At 34.9% G+C, this 22,028-nt stretch overlaps 1 protein-coding gene across 5 annotated transcripts; it reads right to left on the bottom strand.

The window, feature by feature from the left end:
• Window positions 1-2,330: 2,330 nt before the first annotated feature.
• On the bottom strand, window positions 2,331-20,733 carry PLRG1 (pleiotropic regulator 1). 5 transcript variants are annotated; one of them, XM_017674875.3, is made up of 15 exons: window positions 20,385-20,733; window positions 14,158-14,264; window positions 12,957-13,099; window positions 12,187-12,240; window positions 11,260-11,353; window positions 10,952-11,039; window positions 9,582-9,683; window positions 8,535-8,627; window positions 6,667-6,816; window positions 6,479-6,580; window positions 5,849-5,951; window positions 4,981-5,089; window positions 3,797-3,936; window positions 3,108-3,301; window positions 2,331-2,557 (listed from the first exon to the last, which is right to left on the bottom strand). In XM_017674875.3, the coding sequence occupies exons 1-15, from the start codon at window positions 20,436-20,438 to the stop codon at window positions 2,498-2,500; spliced, it is 1,593 nt and encodes a 530-aa protein (XP_017530364.1). In that variant the 5' UTR covers window positions 20,439-20,733; the 3' UTR covers window positions 2,331-2,497. The 5 variants fall into 5 exon arrangements, with proteins under 5 accessions (XP_017530364.1, XP_017530380.1, XP_017530387.1 ...); XM_017674891.3 differs by lacking the exon at window positions 20,385-20,733 and adding an exon at window positions 19,976-19,999; XM_017674898.3 differs by lacking the exon at window positions 20,385-20,733 and adding an exon at window positions 19,517-19,671.
• Between the last annotated feature and the right edge of the window lie 1,295 nt (window positions 20,734-22,028).

The following is a 22,028-nucleotide window of genomic DNA, read 5'->3' as shown; positions in this document are numbered from 1 at the left end:
TCTTTGGGTATACTCAAACTTTAAAGCACACTAAAGCTTCTTAAGTCCCAGAAAAATTTGTAGTGCATTGAAATTAGAGTTCCATTCTGCAATTTCATATGCTTGATGATGTATGTGGGTGGTGACGGTAGGGATTAACTAACTCCTTGAAAAAGTTTTCTTCTGTAGCAATTCACCTTTTTAGGTTTCCTGCATCTTCTAGAATCGGTCATAAAATTTCTTTCTTTAAAATTAACCATTTTATTTGGCTTTCAGATTCCCTTTTTTTATTGTAGTTGACACACAGCATTACATCAGTTTGTGGTGTTCCAACATAGTAGTTCAACAATTATATACATTATGAAATGTCCATGATTGTATATAGTTACCGTCTTTCATCACATGAAGCTATTATTGACTATGTTCCTTATGTTGTACTTTTCATTCCTGTGAGTTATTTGTAAGTGGAAATTTGTACCTATTTGGCTTTTAAATACAATGGCATAGAACTGGACAGAATCATCCCCACCCCCTACCTTTTATCATTTTTGTTAGGATGAGTCTATTTGTTTCTGAATTGGTTTCTCAGTTCTATGTACCAAAATATCAACATTTAGGTTTACTAACTCTATTTATTTTATTTCATTATCAACTCCTTCATGCTTTTTATTTTCTAATATTAACACATTTATCTTCATTACTTTTGGAGTCAGTTGAGAATGGAAAGTGCGGAATCAGAGATGAGGTTGTGAAAACTCTTAGGAGTTTGGCTATAAAAGGGAATAGAGGTACACCCTTCAAAGGGAACACTGTCTAAAGATACTGTACACTTGGAGTTGGTAGGTGGGTAGTTCATCATGTAACACAAGAAAGCATTAACTATACAAATGTGCATGTGGTCATTGTTGATGGCCCCTAGATGTCATCATAAACAAAAAATGAGAATTACCACAGCTGTTTTTCTCTGGTAACATTTTACAGCTTAATTATACATAAAGAATAGGCAGAGTAAGATTTGGGTTTAACCTGAGTTGGTTTCTGCCAAGTAGGTAACAAAAACGGGCACATGCATTAAATTCTGCCCAGAATTTCACAGGGCTCATGAACACATACAAGTAGATGAACTTCTTGTAAGAGTATTCAAGTATAATACAGGACAGCATACAGGATTATTCTTTAAAATGCTATTCAAAAGTTGATACTTGCAATAAACACAGTAGTTGAAGCCTTGCTAAGCAGAATAGGAGATACCTTTCTTATCTCATGTTCACTTCTTCTTGGTCTTTGGGGATGGGGCACTATTCACCTCTATTTTTCTGTTGTTGGAAGGCATATTAGAATCTCTCAGGGACCCAAGTTTTTTTTTTTTATTTGTTTACAAAATACATGCTTATAAAAAATTATAGAAATATATAAAGCTGATCATGAAAGTTCTCCCATAATTTCACTCCCTCAGAAAGCCAAACAGTGTGAGACTTATTTTTCAGAGCATTAACAACTTACTGTACAAAAACTGCTTGTACAACTTTTTTACATAAAAATTTGGACATGAGTTCAGTCTTCCTTTAATGGATATAAATTGCATGAAGGTACCATAACCCATTAAGTTGGTCTCTTATTGTATTGATAGGACACCTGGGCTAGTTTAAATTATTAAAAAACAAAGGTGCAATGAACTTGTGCATAATTATCCAATTATTTCTATAAAGCAGTTTCTTGGTAATTTCACTTCTAATGAGTTAGCTGAAGGGTATGAGCATTTTCAATATCCTCTGGAAAACTACCCTCCTAGATGTTACAACAATGATACTCCCACCTACAGCACGCAAGATGGGATATGTTTAATTTGGAAATGCTTATTCAAAAATACAGTAGTTGTTTAACTTGAAAAAAAATTAAGTTGATGATTCTTGTGTGTTTTCTATCCCAGTTGATCACCTGCACCTCTCTCAGAGCATTTCTATAAGTTATGAAACTGGGAGTCTTGGAACACATCTTATATGCGCATTTCCTGAACAGCATCTGGCACACAACTTTGCACAACATGCACTTTAAAACCGTTTGTGGAATAAACATATATCAGTTAAATTAAAACTTCAAATCCTTTAATCCCAAATTACGAGTCACAATTTTTAAGGAATTAAAAAACAAAACCAAAATCCTGCTCCTCCCTCAAAACATGTCCTGTATTTCAGTAAGCAGTTTTGTATAAGTTTAAAAAAAAGTCTTTTAATACAACTGACAAAATATTCTCTCTTTAAAATAGTTATGTTGAATGAATCTGTGAATCTTTCTATCTTCATCTTACTTTCTAGGATTTCAAACTGTTTTAGAAATAAAAACAAGGGGGAGAAGTAGGGGAAGAGTTTATTGTAAAATATGAAGCCGCAATGATTCGAGCATGTGCATTTCTGCTTTATATTCTGAGCCAGAGCACAAAATGACTGGATATCCACATCAAGGCCAGTATCAAAAAAAAAAAAAAAAAAAAGAGAACCAACATGAAAATGATGCCACATTAAAATCTCTTTCTCTTGATGATTTCTGGCTTCCAGCTGACTGGATGCGTTTCTTCTGTCTAAAAACAGAAAAGTAAGTTAAAGTATCATTAGTTTGCTTCATACTAGTAACTTCTTTTCTAATGTAAATAAGGTAACTATTCTAAATTATATTACTTGGCATTACATGCTTAGTTCTTTCCCAATTTTAGGAATAGCTGACAAACATTTGGCAGTATTTGAATCTAATGAAGGATGGATGGGTTCCCTACAAGTTCATTTTATGGTTTTTCCTTTCAAAAGTGCTATTTGGATATTCTAGTAATATGAAACCTTATAATTCTAAAATTAATTTGCACAGCAATCTATTTATTTGTGGCTCTTCTTAGTGCAAGATTTTCCCAGTAACTGGAATAAGGAAAGGGGGAATAAAATTAAAACATCTATTTGTTGGCAACAATGAAACCAATACAGAAATCGATGAGCAGACACTATTTGAAATGAAAAATACTTTAAGGTTATAAAGATTATTTTCCCTTCTGATAATTTCAGTAATTTAAAATGAGAAAATACTAGTAAAGTTGGTATGGCTGATTTTACTTTAAAATGTATATGAAGTAGAGAACTTACTGCTGTATCGTCCTCTCTGTACACTTTAATGGTTTTATCAGCTTCAGCTGTTAGCAGCCGGCTTTCGGACTGATCAAAAGCACAAGCAAATATTCCTGATTCGCTGTCCAAAGACCCAGGCTGCACAGCTGCATGAACTCTCTGGAAATTGTAGCCAGTTCTCCAGTCCCAAAGATGCATAGTGCCATTGTCAGCTAGAAAGGAAAGAGCTAGTTAGTTAACTTGGTATTTGTACCACAATTCAGCTTGACCAATATTTACTATGCACCATCTATTAACCAAGCACCATGGCAATAATTCCGGTTATAAAGATATGTAGGACGCATGCACTCAAACTTCTCTTAGTATTAGTTTGTCAACTTTCATTTGCGCTTAATTTAAAATTCATTTTATATATCACAAAAAGCATCACAAAATGACATCCAATTTGTGAAATATACAACCAAATTTTTGGTGATTCCCAGCATAAACCCCTAACTTAGATTTATCATGTGGGAATTCAAAGAAGGCTAAACTATGAAATATGCTACATGTATTATGAATATGCATAGACACACATATGAACAGACATTAATCAGGCAAGTTCTGATGTGATGCAATGGCTTAGAAATTTTACCAATGCTTACTCATTTACTAAAAGAAAGAAAAAGTGACAGACTGAAACATACATCATAGAAATCTTATTTTACCTCCAGATACAAGCACTCCATCAGAATTTACTGTCAATGTGTTAATAATAGCATTATGACCAGAAAGATTTTGAATGAAACTTCCATCAGGGAATTTCCACTGTTTTATGTTATCTGGAGAACCAGATGCAAATGTATAACTGAAATAAGATTAAAAATAATTAACAACAAAGTAAATTATGTTAAATAAAATGGTGGATTTAAAACGCTTATTACATTATACTTTGCATATGTACTTACTTGCCCTATAGTTTTAGCAAAATATTACTGTCATACCAAGAAGTAAAAAATCAAGATATATGTTCTAAGTTAAATCAGATTTTTAGATTATTTTAAATCCATAAATGTTTAATTTTCTTCTCATTTCCCCAGTGCTCTACACTGAGCTAAGCAATAAACACGCAAATCCCTACACTGATATCAGGGGCTAGGGGTATGCAACTATTTTGGAGAAATGGAGAGGGAGAGAGGGAGAGAGAAAGAACAGGAAGAAAAGGAGTGAAGGAAAGAAACAGAGGGTGTGAAAAAGAAAGGGAGTGAGGAAGACAGGGAAGGGAAGGAGGGAGGGAATGACATTAAGAAAAAGAGGGAGGAGGAGAGAAAAGACAGGAATGTGACCTGGAAAGTGTCAGGATGATATGACACAATAAACAATATACTGTGATATTGCCCTCTATCTCTTTGGGTACCCTGACTAAAATGTTAATGTTTCCTACTTTTTTTCCCCTATGTATATTTATATTTTTTTCTATGTATGTATTTATGTATATACAAGATATATTTTTTCTCTCTATATATTTTTATATATATAGCATATATACAAAACTTCCTCAACAATTAAACCATCCTATATATATCTCAGTATTCAATAACAATTATGTCCAAAACTTTAAATCTAGCTACTATTAGCTTCTAATGTGAGAAGTAGCTTCAAACCATGATTTATTCAGTCTCACTTGACATTATCATTTTTCACCATGTAGGAAACTCCTCTTACCCTATATAGGGTATGAAGCAAAATACTATATAGGGAAAATGAAAGTAATACATGTTTGTAAGTGGCAGAAGCCTGGAACTGACAGTGGCTAAATGATTACCAAAGTAGTACTAATGTTGGTATTTCTGTACTACCATACACTTAAAACTGAGGAGAGAAGAGAAACTAACTAGGAAAATATACTTACTGTCTTGGATGTAAAACCACAGCCCTGACGGATTTTTTGTGATTTGTCAAGGTGACCCTTGTTTTTCCAGCCACCAAATCCCATAATCGTATTGTAGTGTCATGGCTTCCTGTAATGAAAATACACACATATTCTCAAAACACAGATCAGAAAAAAGAATACAGAAGTTAAATAACATAAAATATGAAGCATTCTTCCACAGACACATACAACTAAATCAAAGTTAGAACAACTCTTGGCTAATTGCTTTACAGTTCCAAAAATTTCAGGCTGGTTTTAAATTTAATTATTTTAAAAAACTGCAATAAACACTTGATACACTATCAAATGAGCAGCTAGAAAAAATGCAAATAACAAATAACTTCATGATGTTTTCCCCTAGTGGAGGGGGAAGGAAAAAAACTAATGATTTTTTAGTTAACTACATCAATACATCCATTTATTTTTAGTTAATAAAATATATCAATACAACTAGAAGTTATTTTCTAGTCTTAAAGATCCATTGTTATTAACCTTATTTTAAGCAAAACAAGACTCAAACCAGCTCTAAAGGTTATTGGTCTCCTGATATTTTATCTTCCAACTTCCAATTTCCTGGATCAGTCATGGTGATACTATGAAATAATGCTTTGTTATATCTAACAGCATCACTTTGTAATCAGCTATTACATGATACTGTGTATGACATATTTTCTGATATGTAAAGAGTATGAGATAAAAACAAAATGAAATCTTATCACAATAAATTTCAAGTGAACACAGAAACACTGTATCCATAATACAAAGCAAGTCACAGTGAATGTGAAAAGTATAATCATAATGTATTCTGATATGAATATGCTGTAAACTTGGGAAGTATCAATCATACCAGTAATAATTTGTGGTTCTGCAGCCTGACACCTCACTGTAGCAACTGCATTTGTATGTCCAGATAATGTGTGTACACTGGCTTTAGTTCTCACATCCCAAATCTGTAAAAATATATTAGACATACTGTCAAAGAGAATAGGTATTCACATCTCAGGCAGGCAACTATCAATTCAAGGCTGGGAATTTACTAGACAACTGTGCCTGAATATAATGAAAAATATGCTTAAATTAAAGATAAGGATCTGTAAGCTGGCCAGGGAATGTAGCTAAGAGGTAGCTGATTCAGGGGGAGAAAGCTAAAAGATAAAGACACTGAAAGTCCAAGATTGGGTATAACAGGACAACTGAATCAAACCACCAATGGATAATAGTCGTGATGACAGAATGGAATATGCGATTTTCACATTTCAGAGCCAGGGCACTTCCGATAATAAACATGGTGACGGCACAGAACTGTATGTGAGGGTGATAATAACATGTAAATTGAGAAACTGGGAGACTAGGGTATTAGTGGGCCAAGGCAAACATTTTTAATTCTTTATCAAACAGTATGTGACTCCAATGCCAAGTATACATACTGTAAAATGCAGTATGTTCATAGATAAACACAAAGCTCTGTTCCATTTACCCGTGCAGTTGAATCTCGACTACAGGTTACCAACACATCAATTGTTGGATGCAAATCCAAACCATACACCGCGCTTAGATGTCCATGATAGTGCCTTATAACCTAACAACAAAACAGTAATGTTAAAATGTCTAATTAGAAAGAAAAACAGTGGCTGATAAGGCTTGAACCCTTAACTCCAAGCTCACCTTATTATATTCAAGATCCCAGCACTTGACTTGCTTGTCTTCTCCACAGGAGAAGAGGTACGGGCTCCTCGTGCTCACAATCACACCACGCACTGTACTGATGTGCCCAGTTAATGACAGTTTTAACTTGCCACTAGCCAAGTCCCAGATCTGCAATCAAAGAATATTGTTTTTCTTTTATGTTGATTATGCCAAAGCAAATTTTTAGAATGCTGATGCTCAATTAAGTCTTCAAAATGCGAAAGATATAAACATAAAAATTTAGAAAGATCTGAAAAATGACACTCCTAAAAGCAGGGAAAAAATAGAATTAAAAAGTGTGTTCAAGCTGGGGAAATATTTGCATAGGTAATGAAAGGTTCATATTATTAATCTATAAAAGGATATCATTGACAATGAAACTATGAATACCACAGTATTAAATTAGCCAAGGATGGCAACAACTTTAAAAAAACAAATGCTATGGAAAGGAAAGTCCATCAACAGATGAATGGATAAAGAAAATGTGGTATGCACATACAATGGAAGATTACTCAGCCACAGAAAAGAATGAAGTATCACCATTCATTCCATGGATGGTCCTTGAGGGCATTATACTAAGTGAAATTAAGTCAGAAAAAGACAAATACCCTTTGACTTTACTTATATGTGGAATCTTAAAAAAAAAAAAAAGAAAGAGCTCGCAGATACAAGAACAGATGGTGGTTGCCAGAGGTTGGGGGTGGGGTGGGATGAAGTGAAATAAGCCAAAAGGTATAAACTTCCAGTTATAAATAAATCATGGCATGTAATGTACAGCAATGGCAACTACAGTTAATAATAACATATTCACATTTAAAAGTTGCTAATAGATCTTAAAGAGTTCTCATCAGAAGGGGAAAAAATTCTACAGCTATGTATGGTGACAGATGTTAACTAGACTTACTGTAGAGATCATTTTGCAACATATACAAATGCGGAATCTTTGTTATACACCTGAACCTAATATAATATATAATGTATGTCAATTATGTCAATAAAAATACATGTACATATTTTTAAATACCTAAAATCTGCTTTATAAGGTTATCAGAAAGTATAATCTCACTAGAAAATTTTTATATATAGTTTCTAAAAGATTAGATACCCACTTCTGCTTATCATATTAGCAGTTATTTTTAAAGACACACAATGTGTTAAAAAGATTCTTCCATACACTACAAGTATCAATTCACCCATTTTGGAAAATAATTTGTACTTTGGCTGTCAAATTTAAAGACATCTGACCCATTAATTCCATTTGTGGCGATCTAGAATAACAAAGTAATTTAAAATGCAGAAAAACTTTTGGCACAAAGATTATAGCTATCATAGTGAAAATCAGGAAACTGAAAACTTTAATATTCAACAATATTAAAACATTATATATCAAGCATGATTTTTAAAAGATACACATTTATTCACACAGGAAAAAAGTTCAGAAGGAAATGCATTAATACATATGCTCAGAAATAAATACTAAAAAGTAATCATTATAGTATCTGAGAGACAGGATTATGTGTGTGCCTATATTCTTTTATACTTCTCTTTATTTTCCACATTTTTAATTGATGAGAATGCTTTAATTTTGTAAGCAGAGAAGGGAAAAAACTTAAATATAAAGGAATTAGTGGCAAGTAGTCAACAATGTTTGGAAAAAAATTATTAAATACAACTTTCAAACAGGTATTTATTGGGAACTTTGGTATAGATAATAATTTTACTCCACATTCAGATCTAAAAAAAAAATAAAGGAACAGCAATTTCCACCAGAGGAAATAACTTAAAACAAGTTAGATTTACATGGCAAACACAAAGTCATGTCTGTTTTTTCAGTACTTCCTTATTACCTTTATAGTTCTGTCAGCAGACCCAGTGACAAACCACTGATTTCCAGGTTCCACAGCAATACATCGAACCCAGCCAAGATGCCCACTGATCACCTGCATTAAAAGAAGGGAGAATGAGCACATTCATTACATTTAAGTTAAAGTTTATTCAATTTCAAAACATTACACATAAAGTTCACCCACATCTTCAAATGTTAAGTTCGTAAGATTAGCTGACTATTAGGCTTTAGAGTAAGTATTAAGACATTTTTAATTGTTAATGGATACATAATTTCTGGCTTACCTGTATAGCAGACTACTACTCAGCAATAAAAAAATAATGTGTTAATACATATAAGAGCTTGGACAAATTCCAAAGGCATTAAGTGAAGGAAGTCAGTCTTAAAAGGTACAAACTATACAATTCCATTTAAATGACAAAGTTCAAAATACACAACTACAGTATGCAAAACAGATGAATAGCTGCTAAAGGCAGCAAATGGTGTTGCTAGAAAAGAGTAACACAGGGGTGACTTTTAAGTTGATGGAATGTCTAAGTCCTGATCGTGTTAGGTGTACCCAAACATGTATCTATTAAAATTTACTAGGCCGGTACACCAAAAAAAGTCCATATAATTAGACAAACAAAATTTAACATAAATATTAAATTATGTGCAGCTGTAGGTTTCCCCAGTATGTACATTTTTAATTATTTTAGCTTAATTGAAAAGATAATTGGTAGGGCCAAAGGTATGTCCTTGGCTATTATTTCCCCCCTTGGCCTTGATATTAACACCTCACTTATCCTAAACTTACTTCATCTGCTCTCCACATTTAGAGGCCTTTTATCAGTATTTTATATTACATTTTATATAAAAGACAAGTTTAGCATTGGCTTAAAGAAGTCTCCTTTCCAAGATCTCTCTTAAGATACTGCCTAAGCACCTGAGATCACTTTCCCAGTTTTCACATTCACTCCTTTTGTTCCTCATTCTATTCCTCAGCTCCTGCCCACTGGGGAGCCGCGAGCTTGCTTCACGCAGAGGGACGCTGTGCACATTCACTCACCCTGTAGAGTTTCCACGGGGGGTGCCACTGGGGTTTCGGCATTGTAGGGGCCTTTTTAGCCACAAGCGCAGAGTTCTTGGCATTTCCACCCTCAACAGCAACCTGGACACAGAACAGATTTCACTCTATTACCTAAGGTTTCATGTTATCAATTCAAAACTGGAAATTTGAAGAAAGAACTTATGAAACTTTTTTCCCTTAAATGGAGAGGAAGAGATAACTAAAAATGTCTGCACAACTAGAAAATGAGTCTAAGACTTCTGATCAGAACTATTTTCTGTATGTTAATTTTAATTTTGAAAAGCAATTTTAAAATCTCAAAGCAGAACATTAGAATTAAGAGCATATATCACTGTTCATGGGTTCAAAACCAAGCTAGGCCAATTACTAGCTGCTTCACTTCAGTAAAAACTATGGAAACTTTGTGCCTCATTTGTAAAATGGAGGTAACAGTGTCTACCTTATCCAGTTGTTATAAAGATTCACAGAGCAGAAAATGCCTTATGTAAGCTCCTATTATTAAAGTAGACTAATGCCATTGCTTTTCACCATTCTAACATTGATTTAATATTGCAAAAGAGAAACTGGTATTGTCTTCTAAAAAAAACTTCCAAAAAAAAATTATTATAAAATACGCTATGTCATCAACTGTTAGCATCCATCCATCCATCCTCAGAAAGCTTACATTACATCCTTTTAAGGAGTCAGAATGCCTGGGCAAAGAGACCTATGAAAATCTAAAGAAAAAAATATGGTGGGAAGACTTCAGATTCATTTACTTCACAAAGCCAAATCAACTGCATATTAAAATGAGGAAGTAAAGCCTGTATTTATTTCAGTGACAGCATACTAAAATAAACTGTATTTCCAGGTATTCTTTCTATAGTACCTTCACCAATAACAGCAGCAGCCTTTTACTTACAGATAAACTGATGTATTTCTAAACACTCATTCATAAGACACTACTTATATAGCTCGTGAATATTATATACTAATAGTACTCAACTCTAATTGTATAAAACTTAAGTTTAATAAAAAATATTTTCACATCTAACTCATACATTTCAGAATATTCCCTATATTTTTTATAGTGAGCAAAGTGCCAAATCACATTATCTCCGTCAAAATAAATGTTATATACAACATGCAAGTAGAGAACTAACAATTTGAAATTCTAAAAAATATGTCAATTCACTAGCAAGGTAAATTTTAGGGCTATGAAATAGCTCAAGTTGCTACTTAAACAATTTCAAGGAAAATGTTCATTTATTTAATACTTAACGTAAGACTAATGGGAAAAAAGTATGGCAACAAATCCCAAAAGTTAGAGACCTAACATGATTTGTCAGATTTGTCACGGAGAAGCTTACTGAAGTCATCCCTGCAGGCTGTGAACGGTCAGAAGCCCCAGGATGGCGATATTCACCTCCAGCAGGTGCACCACGATTTGTATCAACCCTGAGGCAAAAGAAACATCACAGTGTAAGTAATTAATGTCTCCACCCATGTGTTCTGCAGAACCAACTCTTTATATTTTAAATTTTGTTAAGCTGTGATAAAGGAAAATATCATGTGATACACAATTAGAAAGAAACAAATTTTTAAAGAAGGAGAAAAAAATGTGAACAAAGAACTATGCTCTCAAAATCTTTGTAGTCAGAAACCTAATATTTCATACCTAGTCTGAGAAGAAGGTAATGCCACAGCTAAGGACTGTGCAGCGGATTCACTTGGCATTCTTTGGATCTTAGTATCTGCTGTCAAAGCAACCCCTGTTAAAATTTAAAATAAATAAAAAATCAGTTCTTCTAGTTGCTATTTTTGTTTTCATTTACAATAAAATACTGGAGGAAAATTTATCCAAAAGGAAATGGTGATTATCTCCAGGTGGTGATATTACAAATACTGATTAAGTTCTGCATATCTTTTGTTTCTAACTTTTTTACAATAAACAATGCTTAATACAATGCATAACAAAAAAAGATTTAATCATAACCAGTTTGGCATTAATACCTAGAGTTAAATTTGTTAAACAGTAAAGTTGAATTTCAATTATCTTGGGATATTACCTACAGATATAAAAATTATGCAGTTCCCCAAATACTAACAGAATGTTTCAAGGGTAAATTACTACAATAAGAAATATCAAAGCAGCACCAACTTGCCTATACTTTCCATACCAAAATTACTAGAACCTAGACATACTAAAGTTTTTGTTCTCCAACTTATTTACTGGACACTCTGTATGCCAATACCCACACACACACCAGGACATGTTCCTATCATACCTGCTTGTATACTAATACTTCTATCATTTTTATAAGCTTGATGATATTTACATGTCTGTCTAAACCTCTGTATAATAAACCTGTGTTAGCCTAGAGCAGTCTTTTTGTCTGAGTTTCCAGCACAGTGTCTGAAAATACACAGATGCTTAAGAATATTTTCTGAGTAAGTGCACATTACACTGAGTATCTAAAAGCTGAGCCTGGATGTCTAGCTACTGAGTTTAGCCTGAATTTTATAGGCAGTGGGAGTCATATTGGCTCCTTCACGGACATATACGTGACAGTAAGACACTTCCAATATGCCAGAGCTCACATACCAGGTCCTGGTGGATATGGATGTGTACCCGTTACCAAATACTCAACTTCTTGTCCTTAAAAAAAAAAAATAAGAGAGAGAATAAAAGAAAATTCATCAATGGCAAATTTAACTTATATACAAATATTATCTGTTTTAATGAATTAAATAATAATAATTATAATTGGATTTCTCAAATTTTCCAACTAAAACCCAGCCTCAGAAATAAGTTAAGTTGGATATTTTTGTTTTGACTTCTGAAGACCATGTACACAGCTATTTCCTTGACCATTTTGTTAACATGATGTCAAGAAAGCTTGTGCATTTGCTGTATTTGCAATGGTGTATACATAGGTCATCCTATCAACAATTCACCCTGGTTTTTCTTTCAAGCAAATGGTGTCCCTGGGGAATCTTGGATTATCTTTATTCACTACAATTTCCATATTTAATATCATCTTTCTGAATTAGAGCCAAAATGGATATAGTCTCCCCACAGGTTAGCAATTTTTCCTTCAGTCTCCACTGTGACCTTTCCTATATCCTAAGAATTTCTGCCATCAGCATAGCACCACTTTTTTACTTTCTGTAAGAAAAAAAAATTCACCAACTAATAATCTTACTTTCTATTCCAATGAGGAAGTCAAAACATCCATTTTAGTACTAGTCTTGGTATTTAATAGGGCACGGCTCTAATTAGTCCTTCCAGGAAAGGTACTAGTAAGATGTATCATTTTTCTATTTTTAACATTCACATATAAGCCTTGACGTTTCTGACAGTGCCACACTCACCTTGATTGGCAGGATATTGTTTATGACCATATGAATCTGATGCATTTTGAGGACACTTCTCTTTAAAATTTTCTTTCGAAGTAGGCATATGCAACACAGGGCCATACTCATTACGCAGCTTTACTGCCATTTTTCTTTTGTGGCTATTTAAAAATTATGAACATAAGAATGTAACTTTGAATACTTTATATATTGACCAATGTAAATATATTCACAGACAGCCAGGAAACAAGTACTTAAATAGCTTTTACATATTTAAAAAGATATTTAAGTAGCTTTTTAATTTGAAAAACTTAAGTTTACCTAATCACATAGGAAAAGTTTTTAATATTTTAAAATTGCACAGTATTGTAAAAAGCTAAAGTGCATTTTCACATTTGTGCACAATCCACGACAGAGCATCCACATGAAACTGCTACATATTTTAGTTTGTTAACCAATATATACAATTTTTCATGATGAGTTATCAAGGGTCTAAATGATTTAAAAACATACAGAATTAATATATCTTTTTAAAAACCTCAGTCAATATACTTCCCTTCAAATGCCTAAATATAATAGTAAAAGCTTCTATATAACCTTTACTGGATGTGCCTAAAAAGATTAGAACTAATCAAATATTAGTTGACCTACTTAATTAGCTCAATATTTTTAAAAGAAATGGACTTATATAACTTTTAAGAATAGCCCAGTTTATAAATTAAATATAAATGCTTGTCTGAGGAATTAAGTAGATTTTAAAAGAAGGGTAAAGGACAAAGAAGGAATGCTGCACATAATGCAATCCCAGACTGCAGCAGGAGATGCAGAACCAAATATATGCCAACACTCAAAAATCTTCACCATACTAACGAGAAAAGATGGGAGTAGAGGTACTGGCCAGGTACAATTTCAGCTCAGCAAGGCTCTGAGAGCAGCGGGAAGCTGAAAGCACATATACAGTGATTGATTATAAAATATACCTAAAAGGGACTCTCCTAATTACTGGGTATTTGTAAATGCAATTAATTAATGGGATATTTACTGTACAAGTTAAGGCCAAAAAAGTTCAATCAGCTTCAATTATACCCAAACACCACTCATTATTGAGTAGATTTCATCTGAGTGTATTACTCACTCATCTTTAAAGGTCCCCTCTCCTTGTTCTCTTCCCCAATATTAGAAGTTTAAATATTAGCAACTGAAAAGGAACTATACCTACCTCTCTTCATCCAAAGGCACAGGTTTTCCATTATCAGCTACAAACATGTCATGGGTCCTCTTCAATGACCTGAATACCAGTGTGTGCACAGAATGTTTCTGTACCTCCTAGAAAGAAAGAGTGTAATTACATATCTAGTTACAAATCACAGAAATCTTAACTGAAATTAAAGCCAAATTAGCTCTCCACTTTACATGTTTAAATATGTAAAACATTGTATCATTCACCACACCTATTTGTAGCAAGCTATAGGAATCAAGATCAGAGAAGAGGAGGAAGCTCCTCCATGGCCAGAGCCCCACGTATATCAACTGAGTGATGCCTAAGATTAGTCATTTATTCCATAAGTATTTACTGAGCTCTTACTATGTGCCTGGCAGATACTGTGCTAGAAGCTAACTATAAAATGATGAAAAGGCAGTCATGGTCCCTGTGCTCATGAGGAAACTAGAAAAAGCAAAATAACTCAACATTATAGCAATTACTATGAAGGAAACCAGCGAGGGGCTGAAACAGAGAATGCAAAAAGAGCTTAAGAGAGTTATTAAAGATCTCTCTGAGGTGGTATCTAAACAGAGAGGGGGGTAGCCTTGCACAGAGCAGAGGCAAGAACAATCTGCACAGAAAGAAAATGCACTGGTGTTCAGTAACTGAAATAATGCCAGGAGCTGCTGGAGTTGTACAGGTTCAGTGAGAAAGTGGATTGTGATGCAAGATGAGGTTCCAAGGGAAGACAAGGTCCAGATCAGGTAAGTTTCTTTTTAAACTACTGCAGCAGTCTGTATTTTTGCTCCAGTAAGTTTTAAGCAAGCAAGCAAGCAAGATCAACTTAAGTTTTAAACAAATCGATTCAATTCATGGGGTGGGTGGGATGGGGGCGGTGGATAACAACAATGGAAGCAAGACCAGCTGGGAGGTAACACACTAGCCCAGGAGGAAGATGATGTCGGTCTGAGTGCAAGTGATGGCAGTGGATATAGGCGGACAAGACTGGTTAACAGAGCAATTGTTAAAGCTAGGGAAAGATGCAAAAATTGAAGATTGGCAGGTTTTCCTGGGAAAGAACTGCAGAAACAAAGTGACCACCAGGGAAGAACACCAGCCCTTTGAAACAATCACTGACACTACCCTGCAGGCGGCGAGAACGAGCGGTGGAACAACGGCAGAAGCTCCGCCTCGGAGCGCGGCGGCCAGCTCAAGTGCCCCAGGGTCAGATGAGGACTGGAGAAATTATCTCAGGCTTCTCACCCGGACGGAACGTCCAACTCTTGCTCTTAGCCTGCCTCCCTCCTTCTCTGAAAACCTTAAGAAAACACTACCCGGCCTCGCCCAAACAGCCTCCCTTCGTAGCCTCTACTCTCCCCAAACTCCCCTAGATACCCCAAGCTCGACGCCAAAGAAAGACGAGCCATAAACAAACGACTCCTCAGCGTCCAAGCGTCACTTTACCTCGACCATGATTCCGTAGCGCAGCCCGCCGCTGCCGCAAAAAGAACACGAATCACCGACGCACAACCCGCCGCCACAAGCATGCAGCCCATCCGGAATCGGGCGCCCAAGCGCCGGATGTGACGTAACACGCGCACGCGCGCTGGTCGCACGCCGGCCTGGGGTCGACCGCGGGCCTCGCTACTCGGCACCGCCTCTGGGGCGGGGTCTCGGACAGGAGTGGCGGCCCTGAAGGGGCGTGGTCAAAGGTTTTACTTGCTTTTCCGAAGGAATGTTTAATGCCTTATGCCTTTTGCTTTACTCTCAGCCTTAAATACTTTGGTTTAGGGTTGTGTTTGCCCTTTTCCCCGGAAGCTTAATGCTTATCTAGAGGACCTTAGGAATCAGTTGCAGGGAGGGTCTGGAGAGAGCGAAGTTGGTCAGCGCTAAGGCCTTCCACCGTCCCGTCCTCTTCGGAAGTTCCCCTCCGCGGTTTATGTGGCTTGGTTCCGTTACTTGGCTAAACTTTTTTGGAAACATTTACACGTCTTTGTAGCCTTAGCATCTAAAAGCAATTCCAGTAAACGTTTGTTGAATGAATATTGTGGAATAGTTGTTACAAGTTGAGAAACTTCTCAAGAGCTTTTTAACAGCATAGACAAAACCCCGAATTTATTTTCTGCTATAAAGAGATTTTGAAAACTCTCAAAACTGCTTAGCTCTTGGCTATTTCCTTGTTGTCTGCTGATTAATGTGGCATCAGCAGTGCCAGGATACGGCTTATCAAAGCTGGTGGAATTAAAACACAACTGGAGAGTTGAGCTATTTTTATTAATGTTCTAGGTAAAAAAAACGAACTGATGGAGTTGAACATTTGTAAACTTGGCTAGACAAACACTTAAATGACTCTGCTTGTGCCTTAACGCTAATCAGTTCTACAGATCTTGTCCCCAGAGCGTACTGAATATACTTTGAGAAGGGGAGAAAATCTATCAAAAATTTAGCAATGTGAATTGATAGTCTCATTTTGAAAGTATTGATTTTTAATTCATTAAAAGCAGGTCATATTTCTACTTGAAATTCCAATCATCTCTGAATTTGAGTGTGAATTTGGCCTAAGTACTGTTTTCTATAACAGTGGCTACTGGCAGTGGGCTTTGCAAAGAAGTGACATAAGTTCAAATGATACATATTACAAAATATATACTTGGAACACTAAGTTATGTTTTATCTATAGACAGTAATAACTATACAAAAGAGCATGATTTTAAATACCAATAAAATTATAGAAATATAAACAAGATCCTAATACATCTATGGTAATATAGTAACTGTCCAGCTAGGTCTATTAACATGTTAGTTAATCATCCTGAAAAAATTTGTAACTAAAAACTCATTTTAAAAATTGTAGTAATTGAGGCCAATTGTACTAATTATGCTCCTTTTAAAAGGTCTCTTGAATCTATAAAGTTACATTTTCCACTTGAAAGTTTTGGATAGATAGAATTCAGTGACCCTATTATCTAGTTCAGGGACCCATGGATTACCTATATTGTATGCAAACTGTGTATTTATATAAGAACCTGAATTTCTTTCTGGTGAAGGAATCTATAAGTTTCTTCGGATTCCTGAAAGGATCCAGGACCCAGAAAAATTTATGAATCCGTGTCCTAGCAGACACACTAGCTGCCTTATTTGAACAGTAGGGGTCACTGCTGCTCATCATAAGGATAGAATTTTTCCCTAAAACAGACATGATGCATAATGTAAATATTTTTAAGTCTTTACAGTGTGGAACAAATAGTACAAATTTTAAGGAAGCCTTCCATCCTTTCTTAATCTACCTTTTTTTACTCAGCAATGCAGAAGATCTCTTTATTCTCCTTCAAATACTTGAGTCTTTTGCTCTTGAGTAGAGATAAAAGGTCACATGAGTGTAGATTTCAGTGTCATCTTCATCAGTTTTTTTTTGTAGGAAGTGTTTTCTGAAATTTATACTCACCAAAAGATGGATACTATCTCTTCTTCCTGTTTCTCTCCGTTTAGAGAGTTAAACATATACTCTTTTTTAAATACTACTCTATACCAGTATTCTTTACAGTTGTTTGGCTCAATATGTCCTTTTCCCAGTGAATTTCTGATTTTTAATTCCTTACTAATTCAAAAGGGAGTAATGGTAGACGTTATTGTTTCTTTTTTGAATTTCTGAAGTCAGAACTTTTGAAAAAGAACACTTGAACGTTTCTTCCAGGAGTTTGGTCTTTGTTTATTACAATGCTAAAAATGGACCCCAATGCTAGGTAGTGTTAGCATGCGCTTTCTGGTAACACAGTTGAGAGGAAAGCTACCAGACTACAGGAGACAGTGAAGGAGCTATTCTCACAGCTAATGCTTGGGACAACCTGGGACATAATTAAGCTGCACTGTCAGTTGTAAACATCTTAGAAAGGTGTGTGTGTGTGTGTGTGTGTGAGACAGAGAGACAAGAGAAGTGATGCGTATCACAATTTTTTTGTCTTCTACATAATGAAGTCCCATCCCGTATCACAAAAACAAGTGTCAAAATTCAACATGATCATGACTTTGTGTTTCTACTTTTGCACAAATGTTTATGTTGGCACAGAAAAAAATAACTATGTGCTGTTTCCAGTTTTTTATATACTACTATGTTTGATAGTAATATTTGTTTAATTATCTGTATTCCCAAACAGGTATATGCAGTATGACATGATATTCACCATCACAAACCCAGCATCTAGTTGATTGCAACTAATAAGTTTTCAATGTTTGTTTAATGAATAAGAAAGGTGTTAAGTTTTAGACACTTAAATAACAGGGATGAAAGGCATTGAGACATTAATTTTGATATGGAATAGCAGGTATTTATAAGAAGGATATTGTGTGTGTTCGATATGTATTCTACATGCTCACCCTAATATTTCAGCAACAATTAATTTAATCTTAACCTTTGTGTGTAAAGCAGAGAATTGCTTGTATAAGAACAATCTGTCTTTCTGATCTTTGTACATTTTATGAAAATGAATTATTTTCCATGATTTTTAGGTAAATTAGTGCCAAATTTTACTTAGTTTATATAAAACTTAACTCTGACATTAAGTTATAAAATACTAATTTGTTTGTAAAAATATAATTTTCAAATATGGGTTTAGTTGACAAAAACTTCTTGACATTAGTAACTAAGAAGATGAAAGCATTTCATTGTTGGAATACTTCACTATAATAAGTTAGGCATTTTTTAGACTGTCTTTTAAAAATCAATACCAAAGTCAGCATCATGTTTATAGAGTAACATTAAAAACATTCTCATTAGCCACAAAACAAGATTTCTTGCTATCGCTATTGGAAACATTAAGAATTCACTGAAATATCCGAATACAAAATAATATTCAAAGAATCAATAGCTTTCATATATGCAGTTAAAAAATATAATGGGGAGAGTGACATTTATAACAGCAATAAATTAAAACTGTGCAAGACCTAGAAAAAATATTAAGGGACACACAAAAAAAGGATTTGAATCCATGAAAATGCATATATTATTCCTGGATAGGAAACACTCAAAATTATAAAAATGCCTGTTACACCATTAAAATTTTGCTAAACATGTTTAACAGAAAATATTTTTAATTTAATTTAAGAAATAGTTATTAAATACTGAAAGTTTTTTAAACAAATGTCACTAAAATACTCCAAAATAAAAGTTTTCATTTCTACAGAATTTTACTGCTGGTACTATATATTTAATGTGTAAAAATTTCTGGTGATTTATTACACTGTTTGAAAATACAGTTTCTCTTTCTAATGCACAATTTATGCTTTAAAAAAAGTCAGTCTGATTTCTGAAAATTTGATATTAATTTTTCTTTTGAATTAGTTCAGCAAACCCAGAAGCCATCTCAGCCTAACTTACCAAAAGATAACAGGGGCATGGGTACTTTAAGAAGGACGTTGGGTGTCTCACAGATTTGACAGAAGAATCGAATGATCAAATTTAGACGTTTTGGTTACTTCTGCTGTTGAGGTTCGTAGGCTTTCTCTCTAGAATGTGCATGAGTGTGACATCAGACCAATGAATCTGATTGTCTGCTTATTTCTTTTGCAAGCATTAAATTGAGGGAGAGAAGCTGATAGGGCTAGCTACCACTAGGTCAGGGACCCGTAGTAGAGGGTCAGGCTAACACAGTACTAATAGGACAACTGGAACCCTACTTCTGCATCTTAGTGGTCATTCCAAGAGAGAAACACTCCAGCGGATGTTCATTACACCCTTTGTGGTTTTGAGTCTCAGTGTAACAGAAGCAGAAGGGCATCTCTAGTTTTCGTAGTCAGCATTGGGTTGAAGAAGAAAATGTCCCATTTTCCCACTTACCGCCATGCTCTGTATCAGCTTCCGTAAGAGAAACAACTAACGTCTTTCAGGTCAATAGAGGGAGACTCTCCACCAGAGACAGAGCTGGGCCCTATTCTTCCCTGCAATGGGCTTTCCCATTGTAGGTGGCTAACCAGTTACATCTGTCGTTGCCGTATGGGTCTCAGCCTTGCTCGGGAAGCGTGGATCCAAGCTAGCCTCTAAGTATTAATTTTCCCTTGCATCATGGTTCTCAAACTGTAGCTCAGGATAAGACAAGAAAAATATACACAGTGATTGACAAATGATTTAGTAATTTCTCAAAAGGTTACACTTATTTAGACAAAGAGAGTCTGTATTTCATTTTGTTCATTCAATCATTCATTCATACATTCATAAACTTGTTCAACAGATATTATCAAATACCTACCATGTGCCAGGTGTGTGATATAAACCATACAATCATTCGAACCACAAGTTTCATGTCCCAAAGTTTTTTCCTTTCAAGACCCTTTTCCCTCTAAAGAAGGTCAGGTCCTTATATTACAGTTCCCAAAGCCTCACTTTCCCTGTCTTAGGCTCAGTGCATGTTATTATAAATAGTTTTCATTTTCTGTCTTCCACTCTAGACATAAACCTTCATGAGTACAGACTGCTTGTCTGTCTTGGTCACCAAAGTGAACCCCCAACACACTGCCTGCTGCAAAGTTAGGTCTTCTATATTTGATGAACTCAAATTGTCTTGTTCTCTGTACACTGGAGCTAACATGACTTGTAAAAGTACCAATAACAAGTACATTGACAGTCAGTGTCCACAAGTCTGTCCTTCATGCCAGAGAGCTGCTGGGCAGGACAGAATATCTCAGTTCTATCACTGATTTACTGTCCTTGACTTATGTAACAGCATCAGCTAATAGGAAGAACACTGCCCTATTGACCTGAAACGTAACAGAACAAATAGTACTCCCTTCCACCTCCACCAATGGCATCAACATTTTTAAAAAATGTAGTATTTTAGTAGCATAATATCTGAAAATATATTTATTCTCTATGAAAATATGGTAATTTACATAAAACATGTGGTATTAGGCACTTCAGAGTGTTAGTGTAGTTGTACATAACTCTAGGAAAAAATATCTAACAAGAGCTAGAATTAAAATATTCATAGTTATTATCATGCATCGGTTATGCCTCTCACATAGACATGAATATCCACACCCACATCCATATATATAAGGGTGAAAATAAAGGCTAAAATGAGGGTGCCAGTCTGAGACACTATAGTCCTGTGACAATGGGCTGGCCAAAACAAGCAAACCAAAAATGTACAGATACATTCTTTACAATGTCTATATTTTGTTGGGCTGTATAGTATAATGGGCACAGAGCAGAAACTGCAGGGTCAGCCAGACCTGTGTCAAGCCCTGGCTCCAGTACTTACTACCTGTTATGTCTTGTGCAGTTTACTTAACTTCCCTGACCCTGTTTCATCATCTGTGGAACTTAGTGGTTTCACAAATTAAGGTAAATGATTATCAGAGCTTGGCATCTGAGGCATGTTTCAGTGAAGGCTAGTTCACTCATTCATGCTACAGTTTTTTACTGAATGCCTTCCATGTCTATCTTGTTCCCCAATGAGTCCCAAGTCTCAGCCCACTGTTGCATAGGAGGTTCTCAAGAACTATTTGTGGAATGAATGTTAAGTCTCTGCTCCTATGGCATGTACGTTCTAGTAGTTTCTTTCCATCTTCCTGCTGATGATGGCAAGAATGCCAATCATAGTAGAAAAAAAGTGGGAATGTAAAGGAATTTTCATTTTAATGTTGTATGATATTCTATTATATGTTAGAAAAAGCTCTCAAACATTTAATTAAAAAAAATAAAAAACAAACTTCTAGAAATCAGGTAATAGCTCTATTGTTAGTTGGTGAAATGTCAGTGCTCAAAACCGAAGTAACAATAAGACAGTGTTACCTCAAAAGAAAAATATTGTTTTAGTCTTATCAGGTAGTTTTTTAAAATCAGAATCTGACATCATTAATATAATATCTGTACTTAAAATACAGATTATTAA

The sequence above is a fragment of the Manis javanica genome, chromosome 3 (assembly GCF_040802235.1).
Source record: "Manis javanica isolate MJ-LG chromosome 3, MJ_LKY, whole genome shotgun sequence".
Classification (NCBI taxonomy): domain Eukaryota; kingdom Metazoa; phylum Chordata; class Mammalia; order Pholidota; family Manidae; genus Manis; species Manis javanica.
Note: the sequence above shows the minus strand (reverse complement) of the source record. Positions and strands in the feature narration are given on the sequence as shown.

Coding starts and splice junctions, on each gene's coding strand:
- PLRG1 (XM_017674875.3), bottom strand. CDS start 20,438: ATGAAACTTGTGGTTCGAATGATTGTATGGTTTATATCACACACCTGG. Junction 11,040..11,259: donor TTACCTTCTTCTCAGACTAG/GTATGAAATATT, acceptor CTTTTGCCTCAG/GGTTGATACAAATCGTGGTG. Junction 5,952..6,478: donor GTCGAGATTCAACTGCACGG/GTAAATGGAACA, acceptor ATATTTTTACAG/ATTTGGGATGTGAGAACTAA.